Here is a 26,175-nt window from a genome sequence, read left to right on the forward strand (position 1 = left end):
GAATACATAAATTACATTCAGGATAAATATTTTTGGATGAGATCCAAAAAAACTATATTCTCAGCTATCGCTGCACAGTTTGTCTTTGTAGATAGCATGTGTGCTATATATTCTAATACATATTCAATAAAATTATTGTTTTAACGGGGATCCCTTTCTCCAATAACAAATCTTTGGACCGTGAGCACCCATAAACAGGAAAATACTTCTGGTTTACAGGTCTCCTCTAAAAAAAGGTAGTTCCTGAGAGTTGCTATAGGCAACAGGCACATTTATCGTTTTTAAAATCTTTAATAAAATAAGATTTTACTTACCGATAAATCTATTTCTCGTAGTCCGTAGTGGATGCTGGGACTCCGTAAGGACCATGGGGAATAGCGGCTCCGCAGGAGACAGGGCACAAAATAAAAGCTTGAGATATCAGGTGGTGTGCACTGGCTCCTCCCCCTATGACCCTCCTCCAAGCCAGTTAGGATACTGTGCCCGGACGAGCGTACATAATAAGGAAGGATATTGAATCCCGGGTAAGACTCATACCAGCCACACCAATCACACCGTACAACTCGTGATCTGAACCCAGTTAACAGTATGATAAATTTAAAGGAGCCTCTGAAAAGATGGCTCAACAATAATAACCCGAATTTTTTGTAACAATAACTATATACAAGTATTGCAGACAATCCGCACTAGGGATGGGCGCCCAGCATCCACTACGGACTACGAGAAATAGATTTATCGGTAAGTAAAATCTTATTTTCTCTAACGTCCTAAGTGGATGCTGGGACTCCGTAAGGACCATGGGGATTATACCAAAGCTCCCAAACGGGCGGGAGAGTGCGGATGACTCTGCAGCACCGAATGAGAGAACTCCAGGTCCTCCTCAGCCAGGGTATCAAATTTGTAGAATTTAGCAAACGTGTTTGCCCCTGACCAAGTAGCTGCTCGGCAAAGTTGTAAAGCCGAGACCCCTCGGGCAGCCGCCCAAGATGAGCCCACTTTCCTTGTGGAATGGGCTTTTACTGATTTTGGCTGTGGCAATCCTGCCACGGAATGTGCAAGCTGAATTGTACTACAAATCCAACGAGCAATCGTCTGCTTTGAAGCAGGAGCACCCAGCTTGTTGGGTGCATACAGGATAAACAGCGAGTCAGTTTTCCTGACTCCAGCCGTCCTGGAAACATATATTTTCAAGGCCCTGACAACGTCCAGCAACTTAGAGTCCTCTAAGTCCCTAGTAGCCGCAGGTACCACAATAGGTTGGTTCATGTGAAATGCAGAAACCACCTTAGGTAGAAATTGAGGACGAGTCCTCAATTCCGCCCTGTCAGAATGAAAATTTAGGTAAGGGCTTTTACATGATAAAGCCGCCAATTCTGACACACGCCTAGCTGAAGCCAAGGCCAACAGCATCGACACCTTCCACGTGAGATATTTTAAATCTACCGTAGACAATGGTTCAAACCAGTGTGATTTTAGAAATCTCAACACAACATTGAGATCCCAAGGTGCCACTGGAGGCACAAAAAGAGGCTGTATGTGCAGCACCCCTTTCACAAATGTCTGAACTTCAGGTACTGAAGCCAGTTCTTTCTGGAAGAATATCGACAGGGCCGAAATTTGAACCTTAATGGACCCTAATTTTAGGCCCATAGACAGTCCTGTTTGCAGGAAATGCAAGAAACGACCCAGTTGAAATTCCTGTGTAGGGGCCTTCTTGGCCTCACACCACGCAACATATTTACGCCAAATGCGGTGATAATGTTTTGCGGTTACTTCCTTTCTGGCTTTTACCAGAGTAGGGATGACTTCTTCTGGAATGCCCTTGTCCTTCAGGATCCGGCGTTCAACCGCCATGCCGTCAAACGCAGCCGCGGTAAGTCTTGGAACAGACAAGGCCCCTGCAGTAGCAGGTCCTGTCTTAGAGGTAGAGGCCACGGTTCGTCCGTGAGCATCTCTTGAAGTTCCGGGTACCAAGACCTTCTTGGCCAATCCGGAACCACGAGTATAGTTCTTACTCCTCTCCTTCTTATGATTCTCAATACTTTCGGTATGAGGGGCAGAGGAGGGAATACATACACTGACTGGTACACCCACGGCGTTACCAGAGCGTCCACTGCTATTGCCTGAGGGTCCCTTGACCTGGCGCAATATCTGTCCAGTTTTTTGTTTAGACGTGACGCCATCATGTCCACCTTTGGTCTTTCCCAACGGTTTACAATTTGGTGGAAGACTTCTGGGTGAAGTCCCCACTCTCCCGGGTGAAGGTCGTGTCTGCTGAGGAAGTCTGCTTCCCAGTTGTCCACTCCCGGAATGAACACTGCTGACAGTGCTATCACATGATTTTCCGCCCAGCGAAGAATCCTTGCAGTTTCTGCCATTGCCCTCCTGCTTCTCGTGCCGCCCTGTCTGTTTATGTGGGCGACTGACGTGATGTTGTCCACTGGATCAACACCGCCTGACCCTGAAGCAGAGGTTTTGCTTGAATTAAGGCATTGTAAATGGCCCTTAGTTCTAGAATGTTTATATGAAGAGATGTTTCCATGCTTGACCACAAGCCCTGGAAATTCCTTCCCTGTGTGACTGCTCCCCAGCCTCTCAGGCTGGCATCCGTGGTTACCAGGATCCAATCCTGAATGCCAAATCTGCGGCCCTCTAGTAGATGAGCCCTCTGAAGCCACCACAGGAGAGACACCCTTGTCCTTGGCGACAGGGTTATCCGTTGATGCATCTGAAGATGCGATCCGGACCATTTTCCCAGTAGATCCCACTGAAAAGTTCTTGCATGGAATCTTCCGAATGGAATCGCTTCGTAAGAAGCCACCATTTTTCCCAGGACCCTTGTGCACTGATGCACTGAGACCTGTCCTGGTTTTAGGAGGTTCCTGACTAGCTCGGATAACTCCCTGGCCTTCTCCTCCGGGAGAAACACCTTCTTCTGGACTGTGTCCAGAATCATTCCTAAGAACAGTAGACGTGTCGTTGGAATCAGCTGCGATTTTGGAATATTTAGAATCCATCCGTGCTGACTTAGCACTACCTGAGATAGTGCCACTCCGACTTCTAACTGTTCCTTGGTTCTTGCCCTTATCAGGAGATCGTCCAAGTAAGGGATAATTAAGATGCCTTTTCTTCGTAGAAGAATCATCATTTCGGCCATTACCTTGGTAAAGACCCGAGGCGCCGTGGACAATCCAAACGGCAGCGTCTGAAACTGATAATGACAGTTTTGTACTACAAACCTGAGGTACCCTTGGTGAGAAGGATATATTGGGACGTGGAGATAAGCATCCTTGATGTCCAGCGACACCATATAGTCCCCCTCTTCCAGGTTCGCTATCACCGCTCTGAGTGACTCCATCTTGAATTTGAACCTTTTTATGTAAGTGTTCAAAGATTTTAGATTTAATATTGGTCTCACCGAGCCGTCCGGCTTCGGTACCACAAATAGTGTGGAATAATACCCCTTCCCCTGTTGTAAGAGGGGTACCTTGATTATCACCTGCTGGGAGTACAGCTTGTGAATGGCTTCCAGAACTGCCTCCCTGTCGGAGGGAGACTTTGGTAAAGCAGACTTCAGGAACCGATGAGGAGGAAACGCCTCGAATTCCAGTTTGTACCCCTGTGATACTACCTGTAGAATCCAGGGATCCACTTGCGAGTGAGCCCACTGCGCGTTGAAATTCTTGAGACGGGCCCCCACCGTGTCTGAGTCTGCTTGTAAAGCCCCAGCGTCATGCTGAAGACTTGGCAGAAGCAGGGGAGGGCTTCTGCTCCTGGGAAGCGGCTGCATGGTGCTGCCTTTTTCCTCTTCCTCTGCCCTTGGGCAGAAAAGAGTGACCTTTTGCTCGCTTGTACTTATGGGAACGAAAGGACTGAGTTTGAAAAGACTGTGTCTTTTTCTGTTGATGTGAAGTAACCTGGGGTAAAAAGGTGGATTTTCCAGCCGTTGCCGTGGCCACCAGGTCTGTTAGACCAGCCCCAAATAACTCCTCCCCCTTATACGGCAATACTTCCATGTGCCGTTTGGAATCTGCGTCCCCTGACCACTGTCTGGTCCATAATGCTCTTCTGGCAGAGATGGACATTGCGCTTACTCTTGATGTCAGGGTACAAATATCCCTCTGCGCATCACGCATATATAGCAATGCATCCTTTAAATGTTCTATAGTTAACAGAATATTGTCCCTATCCAGGGTATCAATATTCTCAGTCAGGGAATCCGCCCATGTGACTCCAGCACTGCACATCCAGGCTGATGCGATTGCTGGTCGCAGTATAACACCAGTATGTGTGTATATACTTTTCAGGATATTTTCCAGCCTCCTATCAGCTGGTTCTTTGAGGGTGGCCGTATCAGGGGACGGTAACGCTACTTGTTTAGATAAACGTGTGAGCGCCTTATCTACCCTAGGGGGTGTTTCCCACCGTGCCCTAACCTCTGGCGGGAAAGGGTATAGTGCTAATAACTTATTAGAAATTAGCTGTTTTTTATCGGGGGGAAACCCACGCTTTATCACACACCTCATTTATTTCCTCAGACTCAGGAAAAACTATTGGCAGTTTTTTCACACCCCACATAATACCCGCCTTTGAGGTATTTGTAGTGTCAGAAAGGTTCAATGCCTCTTTCATTGCCGTGATCATGTAACGTGTGGCCCTACTGGACATTACGTTTGTCTCGTCACCGTCGACACTAGATTCAGTATCTGTATCTGGATCCGTGTCGACCCACTGAGGTAGCGGCCGTTTTAGGGCCCCTGAGGGTGTCTGAGACGCCTGAACAGGCACTAATTGATTTGCCGGCTTTCTCATGTCGTCAACAGTTTTTTGTAAATTGCTGACATCACTTAATTGCTTAAACACAATCATCCAGTCAGGTGTCGACTCCCTAGGGGGTGACATCACTAACACAGGCAACTGCTCCGCCTCCACCTCATTTTCCTCCTCATACATGTCGACACACGCGTACCGACACACAGCACACACACCGGGAATGCTCTGATAGAGGACAGGACCCTACTTAGCCCTTTGGAGAGACAGAGGGAGAGTCTGCCAGCACACACCCAGCGCTATATATATACAGGGATAACCTTATATAAGTGTTAATCCCTTATAGCTGCTGTTAATCTAGTTATTTGCTGCCAAAATGCCCCCCCTTCTCTTTTTTACCCTGAATCAGATGCAGTACTGCAGGGGAGAATCAGGGAGCCGTCCTTCCAGCGGAGCTGTGAGGGAATAATGGCGCCAGTGTGCTGAGGAGATAGGCCCCGCCCCTTCACGACGTCCTTAACTCCCGCTTTTTTGTGTAAAATGGCAGGGGAAAAAATACATCCATATAGCCCTGGAGCTATATGTGATGTATTCCTTTTGCCAGCTAAGGTATATGTGTGTTATATTGCGTCTCAGGGCGCTCCCCCCCAGCGCCCTGCACCCTCAGTGACCGGAGTGTGAAGTGTGCTGAGAGCAATGGCGCACAGCTGCGGTGCTGTGCGCTACCTTAGTCTTGAAGACAGGATGTCTTCTGCCGCCGCTTTCACCGGACCTTCGTCTCTTCTGGCTCTGTAAGGGGGACGGCGGCGCGGCTCCGGTGACCCATCCAGGCTGAACCTGTGATCGTCCCTCTGGAGCTAACGTCCAGTAGCCTAAGAAGCCCAATCCACTCTGCACTCAGGTGAGTTCGCTTCTTCTCCCCTTAGTCCCACGATGCAGTGAGCCTGTTGCCAGCAGGACTCACTGAAAATAAAAAAACCTAACTAAACTTTTATTCTAAGCAGCTCTGGAGAGCTACCTAGTTTGCACCCTTCTCGGCCGGGCACAAAAATCTAACTGGCTTGGAGGAGGGTCATAGGGGGAGGAGCCAGTGCACACCACCTGATATCTCAAGCTTTTATTTTGTGCCCTGTCTCCTGCGGAGCCGCTATTCCCCATGGTCCTTACGGAGTCCCAGCATCCACTTAGGACGTTAGAGAAATATAATTATAATATAATATAAAGGGTACATATATTATTATAAATATAATATTAAAGGGTACATAGCCTTATGGCTTGGGAAAATGGGTGATTATTCGCTGGCAATGCGGTTTTTCCTCTATTCATCAAGGGCTCACATTTATCAAGCATTGCAGTGGAACATGTACCACCGCAATACTTGTCCTGCATCACCATTCCAGAGTTGAGATAACGGAAGAATTTTTATTTTAATTTCTTTTAATAAGAACAACATTTTTATTTTTACCATAAATATATATTTATTTTTACAATAATCTTTCTTTTTTATTACGAAGCGGAACTGAAAATCCAAATGTAGTAATGCAGTTCCACTGCGCACCATGTAAACTGGCTAGTTATTTTTTTCTACCGTAGTAATACAGGCCAGTGCGTTTATTAGGGGAGCACAGGACACAAACGGAAATGTTTCACAAACGCAGAGGCCGGAGTGAGGGCAGGGATAAATGCACTAAACTAAGTTGCAAAATAAATTACATTATTTTAAATAACTGCTATAGAAACTGTGAAGAAAAAAAATCAACCGTTTAAAAAAAAAAAAAAACCTTATTCAGGATGTAAATGTCTGTTGCAGGATAAGGCATTTCAGTCCTCCCAAGTAGAATGGAAACGGCAAGCAAAGTCATTACCATTCCAAGCACACATACTGCTAACCTAATCTTCCCACGTACTTCATATTCAGGTCCGGAGAGTACACAATGGAGCCTGTGGCTACAGGACTATTTTTAGTCTGCGGTATACCTGGGCTGCAGTCCTGGAACTCAGACTATCAGGCTGATCCTACTTGTGGAAATACATTGGCTACATTTAATACGACTCTATTATGGTACAAATATGACAATCATTCCTCCTCTGCAAGCTGCAGATACTAAATACTGCCACTCAGTACAAAGTGCACAGAAACGGCAGCACTTAGTACCAAGTGCCAACATAATAATATAAGCACCGGCATTGTAGCAGAATGGACTGTAAAGCAGAGGTGGTCGGCCTTCTGCACTCCAGCAGTTGCAGGAAACTCAGCTGGACACAGGGCCGGATCTAGGGGGGGGGGGGGGGGGGGGGCGGCGAAGGGGGCGGCGAAGGGGGCGGCGAAGGGGGCGACCCCCCCCCCCCTAACACAGTCATAGCCACGCCCACTTTTGAGCAGAAGAGAGCTCTCCAGGGAGAGCATGAGGCACAACGATGTGCTGCAGCTTATACCACAGCAGCACAGAAGAGCCAGGAGAGCAAGGGTTACAGAGCATTTGCTGGTGTGTGGGTACTAGGGCTAATAAATACAATTACCCCATAGCACAGTCACATGTACATAGAACAATCACAAAGCTCTATCTCAGTCTCACTCAAATAGTTCAGTCAGAATTGAGAGAGGAGGAGTTAGGATTGCAGATGGGAGGAGTTGGGACTGTAGAGGGAGGAGTCAAGATTAAACAGTAAACCGCACCCCCTAAACAAAAGTCTAGATCCGTCCCTGGCTGGACGTCCCTTCCCAACATGTAGGTCGCTAGAGGTTATGGAACTGCAAGTTCCAGCATGAGATGCCATCAAGGAGCTGGAATTGCATGCAGATACTGGCAGTTCCACGGGCTGCCACATTTGCCTGTGATCAGACCAGGTCCCAGCCAAAGCTGCAGCTATGCATTTGCGCAAACCGGACAACTTTTAAGAAATCCACATTGATATCTGAAAGGAGGCGTGGCCTGGCAGGAAATCCCGAGCCCATGAGCCACGCCCCTTTTAGTCGTCTCGTTGGAGGCATGTCCACCACTCCTCGAGCTGCTGGACGTTCCCTCAATCCAGTGAATAGATGCAGTGCATGCACACAGCATCTATTCACTGTTTGCACTGCTAAGTAAAGCAGCGAGTATGTTGTTGTGAGGGGAAACCCTGGCATGTGGAGGAGTACCACACAAACACAGTGAGAACATGCAAACTCCACCCTATTCTTGCTGGGCATACATTGCCCTTTATTGCTGGGCATACATTGTTTGACAGATAGATATCCGAGGCGGGATGCAATGAAGTCAGAATTCAGCCGCCGTGCAGGATGCCGACCGACCTTGGATGTTTTTTTTTTTTTAAAGGGGCAATCATTTAAAAGGAATGGTTTAGCCTTGTGAATGATTGCCCCTTAAAAAAAAAAAAAAAAAAAACTACACCAAACAGTTCACGTTTTGCAGGTCACCTAGCAGGAGCTAAGGCAGTGATGGCTAACCTTGACACTCCAGCTGTTGTTGAACTACACATCCCAGCATGCCCTGCTACAGTTTTGCTATTTGGCCATGCTAAAACTGATGCAGGGCATGCTGGGATGTGTAGTTCAACAACAGCTGGAGTGTCAAGGTTAGCCATCACCGAGCTAAGGCGTACTCATTACTCACCGACACATTTTAGAACACACACAGGTGGAGCTAATTATTTAACTTGTGATTCTGTGAGGAGACCTGGAAAACATGCACTGTTTGGGGTCCTGAGGAGAGAGTTTGAAAACATATGCCTTAAAAAAAAAAAAAAAAAAGTAATAATTGGATTAGCCACAATCATCCTTTATATGCATCATTGAAATCTGGTGACATTGAGGGACATGTACTAAGCAGTGATAAAAGTGGAGAAGTGAGCCAGTGGAGAAGTTGCCCTGGGCAACCAATGAGCTGCTCTGTGTTCTTTTATAGTATGCAAATTATAAATGTTACGGCAATGCTGATTGGTTGCCATGGGTAATTTCTCCACTTGTATCACTGCTTAGTACATGTCCCCCCTAGTCTCTTAATGTATATTTTTACATACAACCATAAGGTTTTAGTGATCAGCCATTTTGCTAATTGTAGACATTAACGTAGCACAAAACTGTTCTCACCTGTGGAAGGGCGATGTTCAGCTGCCTCTGAAGAGACTCCTTCTCGTGACCCAGTTCTCGCAACCGAAGCTGTGCAGTGGCCAGGCTCTCCTGAGTTTCCCGGAGGGTCTCCAGCAGCCTCTCCCGCTCGTTTAACATGTTTACCATAAGCTGTTCGAAATTGGCATCGTCCGAGCTGTAGGTGGAGCCCCGACGATTGTCCTCATTAATGGTGGGCATCACTTCACACATCATCTTGGCAGCTTTTACCTCGACAAAAGTGCACCAGAATAGAAGGCACCGAGGGAGGGCTCAAAGCCTGGATAAATGCCGACAAATCCAGTCACGGAGAAAAAGACAGGATGGGAACGGATCCAATGGTCTGCATGAGAGAAGATGATGTGTGTGTGACCATCTACGTGAAGGCTCGAAGTAGTGTCCAGCTTAAAGCATCTTTAATATAGCGAAGAGGTCCCCAAGCAGGTCATGCAGTGTAGATAAATGGGCCAGGCCAGGAAGTCCACTCACAGCAGCTGCAGATCATTTAGAATGTGAGATAAAACAAGCCCACCTGAAGTATAAAATACAACAACAAAAAAAACATATAACCAAGTTAAATATATATAGCAAAATTACTGAAGTGACAACATAATTTTTTTTTTCTTTTCTGTGCATTTCCTGCACTGAATCATACAGAACATGATTTTAGTATTTAATGTATTGAGCCATAAGCAATGATATGGTTCCGGTATGAATGGTCGACCATGTTATGGTCGACAGTCATTAGGTCGACCACTATTGGTCGACATTGACATGGTCGAAATGGACACATGGTCGACACATGAAAATGGTCGACACATGAAAGGTCGACATGAGTTTAACATTTTTTGGTGTAGTTTTTTGCGTAAAGTGACTGGGAACCCCAATTAGTGCACCGCGTCCCCTCGCATGGCTCGCGAGCTTCGGGCATGGTGCCTTCGCTCCGCTACCGCTTCGCTCGGCACACTTTACTGTTCCAATCGTACTCCATGTGGATCGTAAAGTATGGAAAAGTTCCCCAAAAGAAAAAAAAGTTAAAAAAACTCATGTCGACCTTTTCATGTGTCGACCATGTGTCCATGTCGACCATGTCAATGTCGACCAATAGTGGTCGAACTAATGACTGTCGACCATAACATGGTCGACCATGTGAACGGATACCCAATGATATTCATATAGCCACATGAATAGGTTACTGGGTGTGGTTCGTTGGGTCGACAGTCATTAGGTCGACAGTCATTAGGTCGAACACTATTGGTCGTCAGTGACTAGGTCGACACAGTCATTAGGTCGACATGGAAAACAAAGTTTTGTTTGTTTTTTTCCTTTCTAAATTGGTGTCGTTTTCTTCGTACAGTGACCGGGAAACCCAATTAGCGCACCGAGGGGGTCATTAAAGAATTGATCGTAGCTGTGCTATATTTAGCACAGCTATGCTCATGTTCCCAGACATGCGGTGGGACGCCCAGCACAGCACAGGGATAGTCCGCCCCGCATGTCAGTCCAGCCCCACCGCACAAGTACAAAAGCATCACACAGCAGCGATGCTTTTGTACTTGTGGAGTACTGCGTTGGCCGTACCGCGCCCCCATAACGGCGGCCAGACGCCGCAGTGCCGCCCCCTCCCACCCAGTGACCGCCACTGCCTGTCAATTAGGCAGAGACGATCGCTAGGGAACAACGGCCTTCAGCCGTCCGGCATGGGCCGGCGCACTGCGGTGCTGGCGCAGTTCCTACCCGAATGCTGCGCTGCGATAAACTGCGGCGAGCGATCGGGTCGGAATGACACCCCATGTCCCCTCGCATGGCGAGTGTGGACAAGGTGCCTCGCTGCGCTCAGCACAGGTTACTATTCCCAATCGCAGTCCACGTGGAACGTAAAGTATGAAAAAGTTCATGAAATGAAAAACAAAATGTGAAACACTCATGTCGCCCTTTTCATGTGTCGACCTTTGCTATGTCGACCGAAAGACCGGATACCCATGTTACTAGTAGAGGAAGTACTTTGTGTGTCCGGCCTTCTTTGTGTGTGTAAACCGGTCATCTGCCCCAATCACTGGAAGTAGAAGGGTGTGAAGGTGACAGGGAGACATCGCACCTTGAGTGTGGAAATGGTATGAAAACCCTGGATACAGCTATTTACACTAGCAGGCCACCACAACCGCTGCCCAAATTTAGGAAGACCGCTATCTTTTCCGAAACCAAGCTTCTCTGTATTAGGGGTAAATGTACTAAAGCTTCTAAAACAGAAAATTGGTGTTGTTGCCCATAGCAACCAATCAGATGCCATGTATCATTTCTCTATTACCTTTTAGAAAATGAGACAGCATCTGATTGGTTGCTATGGGCAACATCGCCAATTCTCTGTTTTAGAAGCTTTAGTAAATTTAACCCCCCAGTTTCTTTTTTCGGGCCCGGTGATTAGCCCTGCATTAACACTATAGATTTGGTTCCGGTATATATGGCGGCAGATGTACTAAGCCTTGGAAAGAGATACAATGGAGAGAGATAAACTACCCTCCTGTCATTTTTCAAACACGGCCTGTAACATGGCAGTTAGGAGCTGGTAGCTCTCTCCAAGGCTTAGTACATCTCCCCCATAGTCTAGTTGGATCTCATACACTGTCTTGTGGTATAGGCACCGGTTTATTCAGTATGATAAAGTTGCCTGTTAGGAATATATATATACCAGGGGTTTCCAAACTCTGTTCTCAAGGCACCCTAACAGTCCAGGTGTTAAGGATATCCATGCTTAAGCACAGGTGACTTAATCAGTAGTTTGATTATAACCATATGTGCACAAGCATAGATATCTTTATCCTCTTGCCTGGCATCAGATGCGACCACACCAGGGGCTTTCCCCGACATAGTCGCATCTGATGTGACCAGCCAGAAACGCCGGCTGCTATAAGTGGTGGTTCCTTTCCCCCAGAGCCTGCCATGGTGCTGATCACACCCAAACACTAGCAGTCTCCCACCGTCCATGTGGCCACCAGACGGTGGCAGAGAGGAGCAGCCACCGGGAAAATATAGTCACGATGGTTTGAACATTAAATGATCAGATATACCCACCATCAATGTTTGTAACTATGTTTTTGTTTCAATAAAAAAAAAAAATATATTTTATTTACAAATTGTATTGGATACATTTTTAATAAATGTTCTTAACCTAATTAATTCATAAAAAAAAAAAGTTTTGAGTGGTTTTTGGAAAAAATATTAGGCAGTTAAATGGTTAAAACCTGGACTGATACGGTGCCTTGAAGACTAAATTTGTGAAACCCTGATTGCATGAGGTATTGCATTTTTGCATGCGATGCATCCCACCACTCATTGCACACATAACAGCGTCTATTAATGCTGCATGCTTGAAGAAACTATGAGCTGTCCTTTGCGATAGGAGGCCTTCCGGGTTTAGGACCTGGAAGCCCTTCTGCGCATGCATCGCGTGACACACATGCCGCAGGGGATGCTGGGAGGGATCAGATTGGATCCCTCTCACTGGGAATCACCGAGAGATACTCATAGGCTTCTATAGGGTAACGCTATCTAAAGGGGTATGGGTCGTTGGATAGACAACTTAGGTCAACAGGTCAAAAGGTCGACATGTTTTGTTTGTTTTTTACTGTTTTTGGAGTCGTTTTCTTCGTAAAGTGACGGGGAACCCCAATTAGTGCACTGTGTCCCCTCGTATGGCTCGCGAAGCTTCGGGCAAGGTGCCTCGCTCCGCTACTGCTTTGCTTGGCACAGGTTACCGTTCCAATCGTGGTCTACGTGGATCGTTAAGAATGAAAAAAAATGTAAAAAAATGAAAGAAAAAAAAACGTGAAAAACTCATGTCGACCTTTTGACCTGTCGACCTAGTACAGGTCAACCTAGTACACGTTGACCTTCAGTGGTCGACCTAATGACTGTTGACCTAAGTTGTGTCGACCTAACGAACGTTTCCCAAGATGGCATTGCTCACCGCCTCCAAGCTCTGGAATGTATTGTATTCCGGAAGTTTGGAACATACGCCATAAGCAGCCAGACCTCCAGAAACACCATCTTCTGAGTTTTGACTACAAATTATGCCTTGATGCATCCCGCCCAAAATGTTAATGTGAAAATAAAAATGACATGAAAAAAAAAACATCCTATCCTTCCCCAAACTGCCAGTGCTCATTAGAGGACCAACGCAGAGTGGTACGTAAACTGCCGGTAAGCGCTGCTATATTGCATGCACAGAACTATGGAGGCGATTCAGACTTGATCGCATATGCAAGTATGTTCCATGCGACAATCATTACATGTACGCTCGGAGCGTTGTCCCTAATTAAGGCCCTATACCTGTATGAACGAAACGTTCTCAGAAAACCTTACAATGACTGAGTTCTCTGGTCTTCTGACCTTTCTGCATAACGGCTTCCACCAAAAGACGCCAAATATGCATTTCTCTCACATTTAGCACTAGGCAAAAGTAAGTAGCCAAATCTCCAACGTGTAAGTTGTAACATAAAACATAAAATCTGGTTTGGTATAATAATAAAATATTGGGCAAGTATAAAATAAAAATCACAATACTTTGCTGCTAGGGAAAACTGTGACTTTGCAGGACTTAATTTGCGGCGTGTATTTCAACACCGGCGTGATAGTGAGCCCTGGGAATTCCAGCACCCACAACCCCACCCAGATTCCGTATAGTGGGCTACTCCTTGCCTCACCCCAAGTTGCATCCAGCGTTACTCGTCAAACACTCCCTCAGTTCTTGCCCAATGGGTTACAATATAAAACAACAGACCTTTTTTTTTTTTTTTTTTTTGGCAGCAGTAGTGGAGAGACAGGATAAACTATGCAGAATACTGGTGATTTCAGAATTAATTGCACAGCATCTAGAAAGTGAAACACTTGCCCTCTGATGTTTAGCTGCGTCTGCTACTGCAAATTACATAATATAGTGCAGTTTGGGGTCAGTCACAAGTGTTAAAATGAAAATACAATAAAATCACTATATTGGGATCCCTCTTACAATCCAGAGGCTCCTACTACAAAGTACAAAGGCAAAGAGACAGAAAGATATAAGGGAACAAAACATAAGACATTTATTACCATGGTTTACTGAATGACTAACTAAGGAGGCTGCAAGAGGCCATTTGTGGAGCAGCGAAATGCCATCCAGTGCTAATGGTTTTAGATTCCATTTAATGGAGGAGGGTAGTTGAAAGGTGTAGTGGGCACAGGGGTTGCGTGATGCCCATCATGCAATCCCTGTGCCCACTACATCTTTCAACTGCTCTCCTACATTAAATTGAATCCAAAACCATTTGAACTGGATGGCATTTCGCTGCTCCACAAATGGCCTCTTGCGTGATGGGGGCATAAAGCAGGTGAAAGGTACAGTGGGGCACAGGGCTTGTGTGATGGGCACAAGGCAGGTGAAAGGTACAGTGGGGCACAGGGCTTGTGTGATGGATACAGGGCAGGACCAAGTGTTACATTCAGGGTAGGTGCAAGGTGTGACGGGCACAGGGCAGCAGAGGTGTGACGGGCACAGGGCGACGAGCACAGGGCAGCAGAGAGGTGCGACGGGCACAGGACAGCAGAGAGGTGTGACGGGCACAGGGCGACGGGCACAGGGCAGAAGAGAGGTGCGACGGGCACAGGGCAGCAGAGAGGTGTGACAGGCACAGGGCAGCAGAGAGGTGTGACAGGCACAGGGCAGCAGAGAGGTGTGACAGGCACAGGGCAGCAGAGAGGTGTGACAGGCACAGGGCAGCAGAGAGGTGTGACAGGCACAGGGCAGCAGAGAGGTGTGACAGGCACAGGGCAGCAGAGAGGTGTGACAGGCACAGGACAGCAGAGAGGTGTGACAGGCACAGGACAGCAGAGAGGTGTGACAGGCACAGGACAGCAGAGAGGTGTGACAGGCACAGGACAGCAGAGAGGTGTGACAGGCACAGGACAGCAGAGAGGTGTGACAGGCACAGGACAGCAGAGAGGTGTGACGGGCACAGGACAGCAGAGAGGTATGACGGGCACAGGACAGCAGAGAGGTATGACAGGCACAGGACAGCAGAGAGGTATGACGGGCACAGGACAGCAGAGAGGTATGACAGGCACAGGACAGCAGAGAGGTGTGACAGGCACAGGACAGCAGAGAGGTATGACGGGCACAGGACAGCAGAGAGGTGTGACAGGCACAGGACAGCAGAGAGGTGTGACAGGCACAGGACAGCAGAGAGGTATGACAGGCACAGGACAGCAGAGAGGTATGACAGGCACAGGACAGCAGAGAGGTGTGACAGGCACAGGGCAGCAGAGAGGTGTGACAGGCACAGGGCAGCAGAGAGGTGTGACAGGCACAGGGCTAGCCACAAATTGTAAACCAATCTCAAATCTTTCTGTAGACGGCTCTCACATTTTCTCTAGCAAAATCAAGGTCTCCAAACAAATGACAATTCCTCTGAACTTAGGGGGTAATTCTGAGTTGATCGCAGCAGGAACTTAGTTAGCAGTTGGGCAAAACCATGTGCACTGCAGGGGGGGCAGATATAACATGTGCAGAGAGAGTTAGATTTGGGTGGGGTAAATTCAATCTGCAGTGTAAATTGCAGTGTAAAAATAAAGCAGCCAGTATTTACCCTGCACAGAAACAATATAACCCACCCAAATCTAACTCTCTCTGCACATGTTATATCTGCCTCCCCTGCAGTGCACATGGTTTTGCCCAACTGCTAAAAAATTTCCTGCTGCAATCAACTCAGAATTACCCCCTTAGTTTTAGAAATAGGGAAAAACAGAGTAGCATGGTACCCGAGGTGGATCTAGCACCACTTAAAACAAATGTAAAGCAAAGCTTCTCATCACTAACACGTTAGCCATTACCGGCAACGGTGGACAGGTTTCACCCAATTCTCTCCAGTCAAATCTCTATTTGCTAGTTACCAGCTCATCAACATGATGGAACAACGTAACCGTGATGTTAGCGCTGGTGGCTGTGCGAGCCTGAACCGCGCAACAAAGAAACAACTGAACTGCTCTGTCGCGCTCCATCTAGTGGCCACTGGTGCGAAAAAACACTTGGAGGTGAGGAGCAGCGTTAGCCTTTTACTACAGAGGATGGATGGATAGACAGACAGACAAATTAAAATGTATACGGCTATAAAGGAAATTGTAAGCACGCAGACATCTACAGTTGGTTTTAGTTAGCAGAAGGGCCTAGACCTAAGCGAGCAGGGCTAAAGGCTTTGTGGTGTGACTGCAGGTGGAGGAAGGTCATTACCGGTTTCCTCTCCACATAGATAGTTATGCTTTGGGATGTCCTGTCTGATTATCAGTTAAAATATCCCACAGGAAAAAGATGAAATGCAGAATGGAATTATATAAGTGCCTTCACGGGGGCACAAACTAAGGTCACTGCTACAACACTACTGCCAAGTATCTTGTTTATAGACACTGTGTAGAGAACAGATAGAACTGTACTGCGCACAAAAATCAGCGTGACTACTGCAACACTCCTAATGAGAACCCCGTCCTATCTACTAACAGAAGAGAGAGAGAGAACTGTACTGCGCACAAATCAGCGTGACTACCGCAGCACTCCTAATGAGAGCCCCGTCCTATCTACTAACAGAAGAGAGAGAGAGAACTGTACTGCGCACAAATCAGCGTGACTACCGCAGCACTCCTAATGAGAGCCCCGTCCTATCTACTAACAGAAGAGAGAGAGAGAGAACTGTACTGCGCACAAATCAGCGTGACTACCGCAGCACTCCTAATGAGAGCCCCGTCCTATCTACTAACAGGAGAGAGAACTGTACTGCGCACAAAGCAGCGCGACTACCGCAGCACTCCTAATGAGAGCCCCGTCCTATCTACTAACAAAAGAGCAGAAGAGAGAGAACTGTACTGCGCACAAATCAGCGCGACTACCGCAACACTCCTAATGAGATCCCCGTCCTATCTACTAACGGAAGAGAGCGATAACGGTACTGCGCACAAATTAGCGTGACTACCGCAGCACTCCTAATGAGAGCCCCGTCCTATCTACTAATAGGAGAGAGAACTGTACTGCGCACAAATCAGCGTGACTGCCGCAGCACTCCTAAGGAGAGCCCCGTCCTATCAACTAACAGGAGAGAGAACTGTACTGCGCACAAATCAGCGTGACTGCCGCAGCACTACTAATGAGAGCCCCGTCCTATCTACTAACAGGAGAGCAGAAGAGTCTCTACTTATAAGTAGAGTACTCTCTACTTATTCTCCTTGATCTCTCTGCTGCTTTTGACACTGTTGACCACTCTCTTCTCATACAAACACTACAATCCCTAGGTATTCAGGACACAGCCCTTTTTTGGTTCTCATCCTACCTATCTAATCGCTCCTTCAGTGTTCGTTTCTCTGACTCCACCTCTCCTTCGCTACCTCTCTCAGTTGGAGTACCGCAAGGCTCAGTCCTAGGTCCTCTGCTTTTCTCTATCTATACCACATCTCTTGGCAAACTAATCAACTCTTTTGGATTTCAGTACCATCTGTATGCGGATGATACTCAAATCTACCTATCCTCCCCTGATTTGTCACCATCTGTATTGGGCCGTGTCACTGAATGCCTTTCTGCCATTTCATCTTGGATGACATCTCGCCACCTCAAACTTAATATTTCCAAAACAGAATTAATTATATTTCCACCGGCCAATAGTAATTTCCAACCTGATATCTCTATCACTGTTGAGAACTCTGCAATCATCCCTACCCCACAAGCTTGCTGCCTAGGTGTCATTCTTGACTCTGAACTGTCCTTTGTTACCCACATTCAATCTGTCTCAAGATCATGTTACATACATCTAAGAAACATATCCAAAATACGCCCTTATCTTACACAAGACACAGCAAAAACTCTAATCCATGCTCTCATTATCTTCCTCATTGATTATTGTAATAGTCTCCTGACCGGTCTTCCCAAACATAGGCTCTCACCACTACAATCCATTTTGAATGCAGCTGCGAGGCTAATCTTCCTTGCCAGACATTCATCGTCTGCAGATCCGCTCTGTCAGTCCCTCCATTGGTTACCGGTATTCTACCCTATTAAATATAAAATACTTTTACTCACATACAAGGCTATTAACCAAACTGCACCAACATACATCTCTTCACTCATCTCAAAATATCTCCCTACCCGACCTCTCCACTCTGCACAAGATCTACGTCTCTCATCCACACGCATTACTTGTTCACACTCAAAATTACAGGACTTTATCCGGGCTTCACCCACTCTGTGGAATGCCCTCCCACGCACAGTAAGACTCGCCTCTAGTCTCCAAACCTTTAAATGTTCCCTGAAAACTCACCTCTTCAGACAAGCCTATCAAATTCCAGACCCACCCACATAACCTTCAGTGCTTCCCTATCTAATTACATCCTCTGTAGAGTATTCATAACATCACATATCTTGTCTTTCTTTAGTCTCTCACCCTCCTGACACTTGGATAACTTTGTGGGGTATCATCATACAACCCATTAAGAACCTAGCAATCTGGTGGACCATTATGCAATAGGTAGCATCTATCCTTCTGTATCTATTCCTATTTCCCTATAGATTGTAAGCTTGCGAGCAGGGCCCTCCTACCTCTATGTCTGTCTGTTTTTACCCAGTTTTGTTCTATTACTGTTGTTCTAATTGTAAAGCGCAACGGAATATGCTGCGCTGTATAAGAAACTGTTAATAAATAAATAAATAAATAAGAGTGAGTGAGTGAGAAAAAAAAAAAACTGTACTGCGCACGAATCAGCGTGACTACCGCAGCACTCCTAATGAGATCCCCGTCCTATCTACTAACAGAAGAGAGAGAACTGTACTGCGCACAAATCAGCGCGACTACCGCAGCACTCCTAATGAGATCCCCGTCCTATCTACTAACAGAAGAGAGAGAACTGTACTGCGCACAAATCAGCGCGACTACCGCAGCACTCCTAATGAGATCCCCGTCCTATCTACTAACAGAAGAGAGAGAACTGTACTGCGCACAAATCAGCGCGACTACCGCAGCACTCCTAATGAGATCCCCGTCCTATCTACTAACAGAAGAGAGAGAACTGTACTGCGCACAAATCAGCGCGACTACCGCAGCACTCCTAATGAGATCCCCGTCCTATCTACTAACAGAAGAGAGAGAACTGTACTGCGCACAAATCAGCGCGACTACCGCAGCACTCCTAATGAGATCCCCGTCCTATCTACTAACAGAAGAGAGAGAACTGTACTGCGCACAAATCAGCGCGACTACCGCAGCACTCCTAATGAGATCCCCGTCCTATCTACTAACAGAAGAGAGAGAACTGTACTGCGCACAAATCAGCGCGACTACCGCAGCACTCCTAATGAGATCCCCGTCCTATCTACTAACAGAAGAGAGAGAGAGAACTGTACTGCGCACAAATCAGCGTGACTACCGCAGCACTCCTAATGAGATCCCCGTCCTATCTACTAACAGAAGAGAGAGAACTGTACTGCGCACAAATCAGCGCGACTACCGCAGCACTCCTAATGAGATCCCCGTCCTATCTACTAACAGAAGAGAGAGAACTGTACTGCGCACAAATCAGCGCGACTACCGCAGCACTCCTAATGAGATCCCCGTCCTATCTACTAACAGAAGAGAGAGAACTGTACTGCGCACAAATCAGCGCGACTACCGCAGCACTCCTAATGAGATCCCCGTCCTATCTACTAACAGAAGAGAGAGAACTGTACTGCGCACAAATCAGCGCGACTACCGCAGCACTCCTAATGAGATCCCCGTCCTATCTACTAACAGAAGAGAGAGAACTGTACTGCGCACAAATCAGCGCGACTACCGCAGCACTCCTAATGAGATCCCCGTCCTATCTACTAACAGAAGAGAGAGAACTGTACTGCGCACAAATCAGCGCGACTACCGCAGCACTCCTAATGAGATCCCCGTCCTATCTACTAACAGAAGAGAGAGAACTGTACTGCGCACAAATCAGCGCGACTACCGCAGCACTCCTAATGAGATCCCCGTCCTATCTACTAACAGAAGAGAGAGAACTGTACTGCGCACAAATCAGCGTGACTACCGCAGCACTCCTAATGAGATCCCCGTCCTATCTACTAACAGAAGAGAGAGAACTGTACTGCGCACAAATCAGCGCGACTACCGCAGCACTCCTAATGAGATCCCCGTCCTATCTACTAACAGAAGAGAGAGAACTGTACTGCGCACAAATCAGCGCGACTACCGCAGCACTCCTAATGAGATCCCCGTCCTATCTACTAACAGAAGAGAGAGAACTGTACTGCGCACAAATCAGCGCGACTACCGCAGCACTCCTAATGAGATCCCCGTCCTATCTACTAACAGAAGAGAGAGAGAGAACTGTACTGCGCACAAATCAGCGTGACTACCGCAGCACTCCTAATGAGATCCCCGTCCTATCTACTAACAGAAGAGAGAGAGAGAGAACTGTACTGCGCACAAATCAGCGCGACTACCGCAGCACTCCTAATGAGATCCCCGTCCTATCTACTAACAGAAGAGAGAGAGAGAACTGTACTGCGCACAAATCAGCGCGACTACCGCAGCACTCCTAATGAGATCCCCGTCCTATCTACTAACAGAAAAGAGAGAGAGAAATGTACTGCGCACAAATCAGCGCGACTACCGCAGCACTCCTAATGAGATCCCCGTCCTATCTACTAACAGAAGAGAGAGAGAGAACTGTACTGCGCACAAATCAGCGCGACTACCGCAGCACTCCTAATGAGATCCCCGTCCTATCTACTAACAGAAAAGAGAGAGAGAACTGTACTGCGCACAAATCAGCGCGACTACCGCAGCACTCCTAATGAGATCCCCGTCCTATCTACTAACAGAAGAGAGAGAGAGAACTGTACTGCGCACAAATCAGCGCGACTACCGCAGCACTCCTAATGAGATCCCCGTCCTATCTACTAACAGAAAAGAGAGAGAGAACTGCACTGCGCACAAATCAGCGCGACTACCGCAGCACTCCTAATGAGATCCCCGTCCTATCTACTAACAGAAAAGAGAGAGAAATGTACTGCGCACAAATCAGCGCGACTACCGCAGCACTCCTAATGAGATCCCCGTCCTATCTACTAACAGAAAAGAGAGAGAACTGTACTGCGCACAAATCAGCGCGACTACCGCAGCACTCCTAATGAGATCCCGTCCTATCTACTAACAGAAAAGAGAGAGAGAACTGTACTGCACACAAATTAGCGTGACTACCGCAGCACTCCTAATGAGAGCCCCGTCTTATCTACTAATGGAAGAGAGAAAACTGTACTGCGCAGAAATAAGCGCTACTACCACTACAGTCATGGCGAGTCTCCTGTCCCGAGTACTGATATATGGCCCGATTGAGATCTGTTAGTAAAGCAAAACAAGACAAGTAACTTTGTGACTGGAACAAACCATGTTGCCATGCAAGGGGAGCAAATGCATTTATATGGTTTCTGTGCAGGGTAAATACTGGCTGCTTTTACATGTAGCCCACAAATTTTAGACACCTTTATTCATACACTGCAATTTAGATTTCAGTTTGAACCCCCCCCCCCCAAATCTAACTCTCCCTGCACATGTTACATCTGCCCCACACTAGCAGTACAGCATGGTTTTGTCCAGTTGCTTTTTTGCTTTACTTACAAACACGAATCCAGCCCATAGTGTTTCAGCTTCCCCCACCTTTGGAGCTGCGAAGAGTGTTCGCTACATTACAGTCTTAGCACTCTGCTCCATTAATTGAAACTTGCCCCTACTGAAGGGGAAAAAAGAAAGTGATTATAACGGTGATATTAGAATACAAAGTGGGGCAGACCAGCTTTTGCAACCATTTATTTACAAGGGAATTGCTCAGTCTCCTCCAATATAATTAACTCCTCACCAATGCAGCCTTTCTAATTACTGTAATTGTTAATTAGAGATGCTCACATTTCTTTTCTTACCACACATAGAGGAAATCAGGGCAGTATCTCACATGCCCTATGACAGCGCTGCCAGCCCCTCCACGCACTGTCTTGCCTCTCCCCATCCGTGTGATACATCTAACCTGTCTTAACTAAGAAAGCGCGCAGGCAATTCTTCTGTGCCGATTGTCAGAGAGATGCTGTGATGTATACTACTGCAGTGTATACAGCAAACAAAACAAAAAAAGAAAAGGAAACAGAATACTGGGAATTATACTCCAACGTGTCACAGTCATACCACTTAATAGTCATCTTGGCAGGGGCTGCCTGGCCTAGATTGTAGGAAGGCATTGCTGCTGAGGCCGATGTGATTTCTCCTATAAGTGGCGCAGCTGCTGCAGAAAATCTAGAGGAAGACCTGTCAATCAAAGCCGCTCATCTCAAAACCGGGTGATCGACTGGATTCAGCGGCTCGTCAAGAACATTACATTAAATGTTCCATAGTTGTCGAGGTTGAAAAAAAGACAATTTGTCCATCGAGTTCTACCTATATTTTGATCTACTGCGAAAGGTGAAAAAATGTTTCCAGCTTTGTCAGTTATTACGTTATACAAAACGATACATCACAAGATATCTGCGACCGTGACGTATAAAGGATGAATATTTCCCAGATATACACTCATGTTTATTTTATCTGATAAAACCGACTAGTTAAAATGTTGACATTCTCAGCCTGACTCATTTTGGGGTCAAATCATTTTTAGGCGGAATGTATCAAGCGTCGCATTTTGAATGCAATGCATCTCGCCACTGAATCACAAAGGACAGCTCTCCCAATAAGAGCCGTCCTTTCTGGTGAGAGATCGTCAGAGTTTATGACCTGGGACTTCTTCGGCGCATGTGCAGCCGTCTGCCAGCAGGGGTCCGGGTACTAGCTCTGGAAAGTTTTGTTTTCCGCAGCTTTGAACATATGGGAAACGGCAGTTTTCAGAGTTTTGATCGTATTTAGGGGGTCATTCCGAGTTGATCGTAGCTATTTAGCACAGCTACGATCATCTTCCCTGACATGTGGGGGGACGCCCAGCACAGGGCTAGGCCGCCCCGCATGTCAGTCTGCACCCCCCCCCCCCCCGCACAAATATAAAAGTATCGCACAGCGGCGATGCCTTTGTATTTGAGGAGTAACTCTCGGCCAGCGCAGATCCTGCGGCTGGCCGGGAGTGATTTGTCGCTGCTGCTGGCCGTAGGTGCTGCGTGAGACGTCATGCAGCCGCCGCGGCACGCTCCCCCTAAACGGCGGCTTAATGCTGCCGTTCAGCCCCCTCCTGCCCAGCGACCGCCTCTGTCTCAGAGGCGAACGCTAGGCAACGGAAAGCTGCCATACGCCGGCGCACTGCGGCACCGGCGCATGCGCAGTTCCGACCCGATCGTTGCGACAAACTGCAGCGAGCGGGTCGGAATGACCCCCTTAGCCATTAGTACATCCCGTCCTTATTCCCATTCACATCGCTCAAGATATACTTATTTGGGATGACTTGTGCTCCATGTTTATTGAGTACATTTGTCCTGCTTTGATACGGTATCTGGATGGTCGACCATGTTAAGGTCAACATTCATTAGGTCGACCACTATTGGTCTACATGGACATAAGGTCGACACATGAAAAGGTCAACACGGCTTTTAAAAAAAATAAAAAAAATAATATATTTTTAACTTTTTCATACTTTACCATCCACGTGGACTATGATTGGGAACGGTAACCTGTGCCGAGCGCAGCAGTAGCGGAGTATGGCGAGCGAGGCAAGGGAACGCGGTACACTAATTGGGGTTCCTGGTCATGTTACGGAAAAAAGGACACCAAAAGTAGTTTTTAAAAAATCCATGTCGACCTTTTCATGTGTCGACCTGTCCCGTGTCGGCCATTTTCATGTGTTGACAATTAGTCCATGTCGACCAATAGTGATCTATTCATACCGGAACCCTTTGATACGTACACATGTAGGTGAATATCGGATGCTAATCGATGAATGCATGACTTTAAAGTGTTCAGGCATCATATGGAAAGCATTGTGAGACGCAGAACGGATATCCCAAACCCGACTGCCCACCAGTAATAAAGGGATGTGTGCAAACCTTATTAGATATTGGCTTACCTGTATTTATTCTTCTGCCCATTAATGGCTTCTGATCTCAAGAACAACTGCTACCGACAAAAAACTCTCGGACCACCCACTTCACTGGGGCGAATGGGACAGATCCAAGAGGCTAGTCTACTCTCTCTGATGCCTGGGAAAGCGCTCCGAAATGCAGGAGTCTACCGGATATTCCAGGTGCATAGGCATGCATGCCAATACTGTAGCTTTATTTAAAAACCCTAATCACTAATGCCGTACCAATCAGTGAGAAACCAGGGGGTCAGCTGAATTTGGAACTGTGGGCAGATGTATTAACCTGGAGAAGGGATAAAGAAGTGATAAACCAGTGATAAACGCAAGGTGATAACGCACCAGCCAATCATTATGGATTTGAAAAATGCGTTAAGGAGCCGACGGGCTGGTGCGTTATCACCTTCCACTTATCACTGCTTTATCCCTTCTCCAGGCTTACTACATCTGTGTGATGCAGCGAATGTAAACCCTGGAAATGCGTGACATGCAGGAATTCTTTGCAATGTCTGTGCTGTGTTTGGGGAAAGTCAGGCCAGCATACTGTATATAGGCTTGGCTCTACAGAATATAGACTGTATATATTGCCAGGAGTTTACACTTTGCATGTAATACATGGATACAGGTAGTGGACAAAATATACAGACACCCGGGTACAGCAGGGACACCACGCATATTGAAAGCAACAGCTTCCACGCTGCATTCATCGAGCCACTACACACTGTAGAGTTATGCAGAAAACGCTGGATCGCCCTGGCTCTCTAGTAGTATGATCAGCGAGGCTGCAGGGGGAAGACCTCAGGGACCGATTGCTGGGGAGCATTTAATAGCAGCTCGAGTGACCAAGACAAGACGCTGCCCAGTGTGATGCCAGCATGGAATGCCAGGGCAGATCACCAGCACATGCTGCAGTAACAGGATAGCCAAGTGCAAGGCACAGCAACTGCTTATCAGGTAAGTGCAAACCTGTGGCAAGTACCAGCAGGAATCCCCAACAGAACAGGCAGGTACCAGTGAATAAACCGTGCATCACCATCAGCCACCTGAGCACTAAGCAGCGGAGAAAGGGGATACAGGTCAGATAGCTCCCAAATAACAGGTGTGTGCAGGTGTGGTGCCAAGAGAAAGAAGCACCCAGCCCTGAGAGCCTGTCCGCAATAGTGGGTGGTTCTAGTAGTCCTGTAGCGAGCAGCATTTTCTGCATGGGGTTGGATGCAGTCATCCCTTTAGGCAAGGCGAATGCCAAAATCGGTATTAATTGCTACTAAGTGATGACCGTCACTGAATGGTGCAGCATTTCATTGCTAATGGCAGGGGTGTGTCCCCACTTACAGGAGCACGCAACCTCACCAAACAGCTCTGTAAGCATGACAGCAGTGTTATCCATACGTGACATATTCTGTAACGCCCCAGACAGTTTTCAACCATCAACCAGAAGTCAAGTGTGTGACTGTGCGCCTAATTCAGATCTGATCGCAGCAGCAAATTTGTTAGCTAATGGGCAGAACCATGTGCACTGCAGGTGGGGCAGATGTAACATGTGCAGAGAGAGTTAGACTTGGGTGGTTTATATTGTTTCTGTGCAGGGTAAATACTGGCTGCTTTATTTTTACACTGCAAATTAGATTTCAGTTTTAACACATCCCACCCAAATCTAAAGGCCCATACACACTGGACGATATATTGGCCGTTCTCTTGAACGGCCGATATATGGCAGGTCCGTCGGCCAGTGTGTACAGCCGATACGTCTGTGAACTCTGTCGTTCACAGACGTATCGCGTCGGCCCTGCAGCACAGCCGACGGCCAATATACCTACCGATATATTGACGCGTCGCTGTGTGTGTGTGTACGGCGGTCGGCCGACCACCCGTACACATGCTGCGGCGGCCGGCAGTGATTGACAGCTGAACTGGGCGGGCGTGTGTACACGCCCGCCCAGTTCATGACGTCAGTCCCCAACGAATCGGGCAGTGTGTATGTTCAACACACTGCCCGATCCGTCCATAGATATATCTGCAGATATATCTATTAGTGTGTACCCACCTTTAGTCTCTCTGCACGTTACATCTGCCCCACCTGCAGCACAACATGGTTTTGCCCATTAGAGAACAAAGTTGCTGCTGCGATCAGATCTGAATTAAGCCTTATGTTTGTATTTTGTTTGTTTTTTTATCTAGAAGCTGAATAATACACAAGGACA

General features: G+C 47.1%; 1 protein-coding gene across 5 annotated transcripts in view; it reads right to left on the bottom strand.

Moving 5' to 3' along the window:
- The window catches only part of PPFIA3 (PTPRF interacting protein alpha 3), a 145,456-nt gene that overhangs the window by 113,509 nt on the left and 5,772 nt on the right, over positions 1 to 26,175 (bottom strand). For all 5 annotated transcript variants that reach the window (XM_063942440.1, XM_063942441.1, XM_063942442.1 and 2 more), the window contains exon 2: positions 8,861 to 9,410. In XM_063942440.1, coding sequence (XP_063798510.1) covers positions 8,861 to 9,094 — 234 coding nt within the window. In that variant the 5' untranslated portion in view covers positions 9,095 to 9,410. The remainder of the gene's footprint in view (positions 1 to 8,860; positions 9,411 to 26,175) is intronic.

This window comes from Pseudophryne corroboree, chromosome 10, assembly GCF_028390025.1.
Source record: "Pseudophryne corroboree isolate aPseCor3 chromosome 10, aPseCor3.hap2, whole genome shotgun sequence".
Taxonomy (NCBI): domain Eukaryota; kingdom Metazoa; phylum Chordata; class Amphibia; order Anura; family Myobatrachidae; genus Pseudophryne; species Pseudophryne corroboree.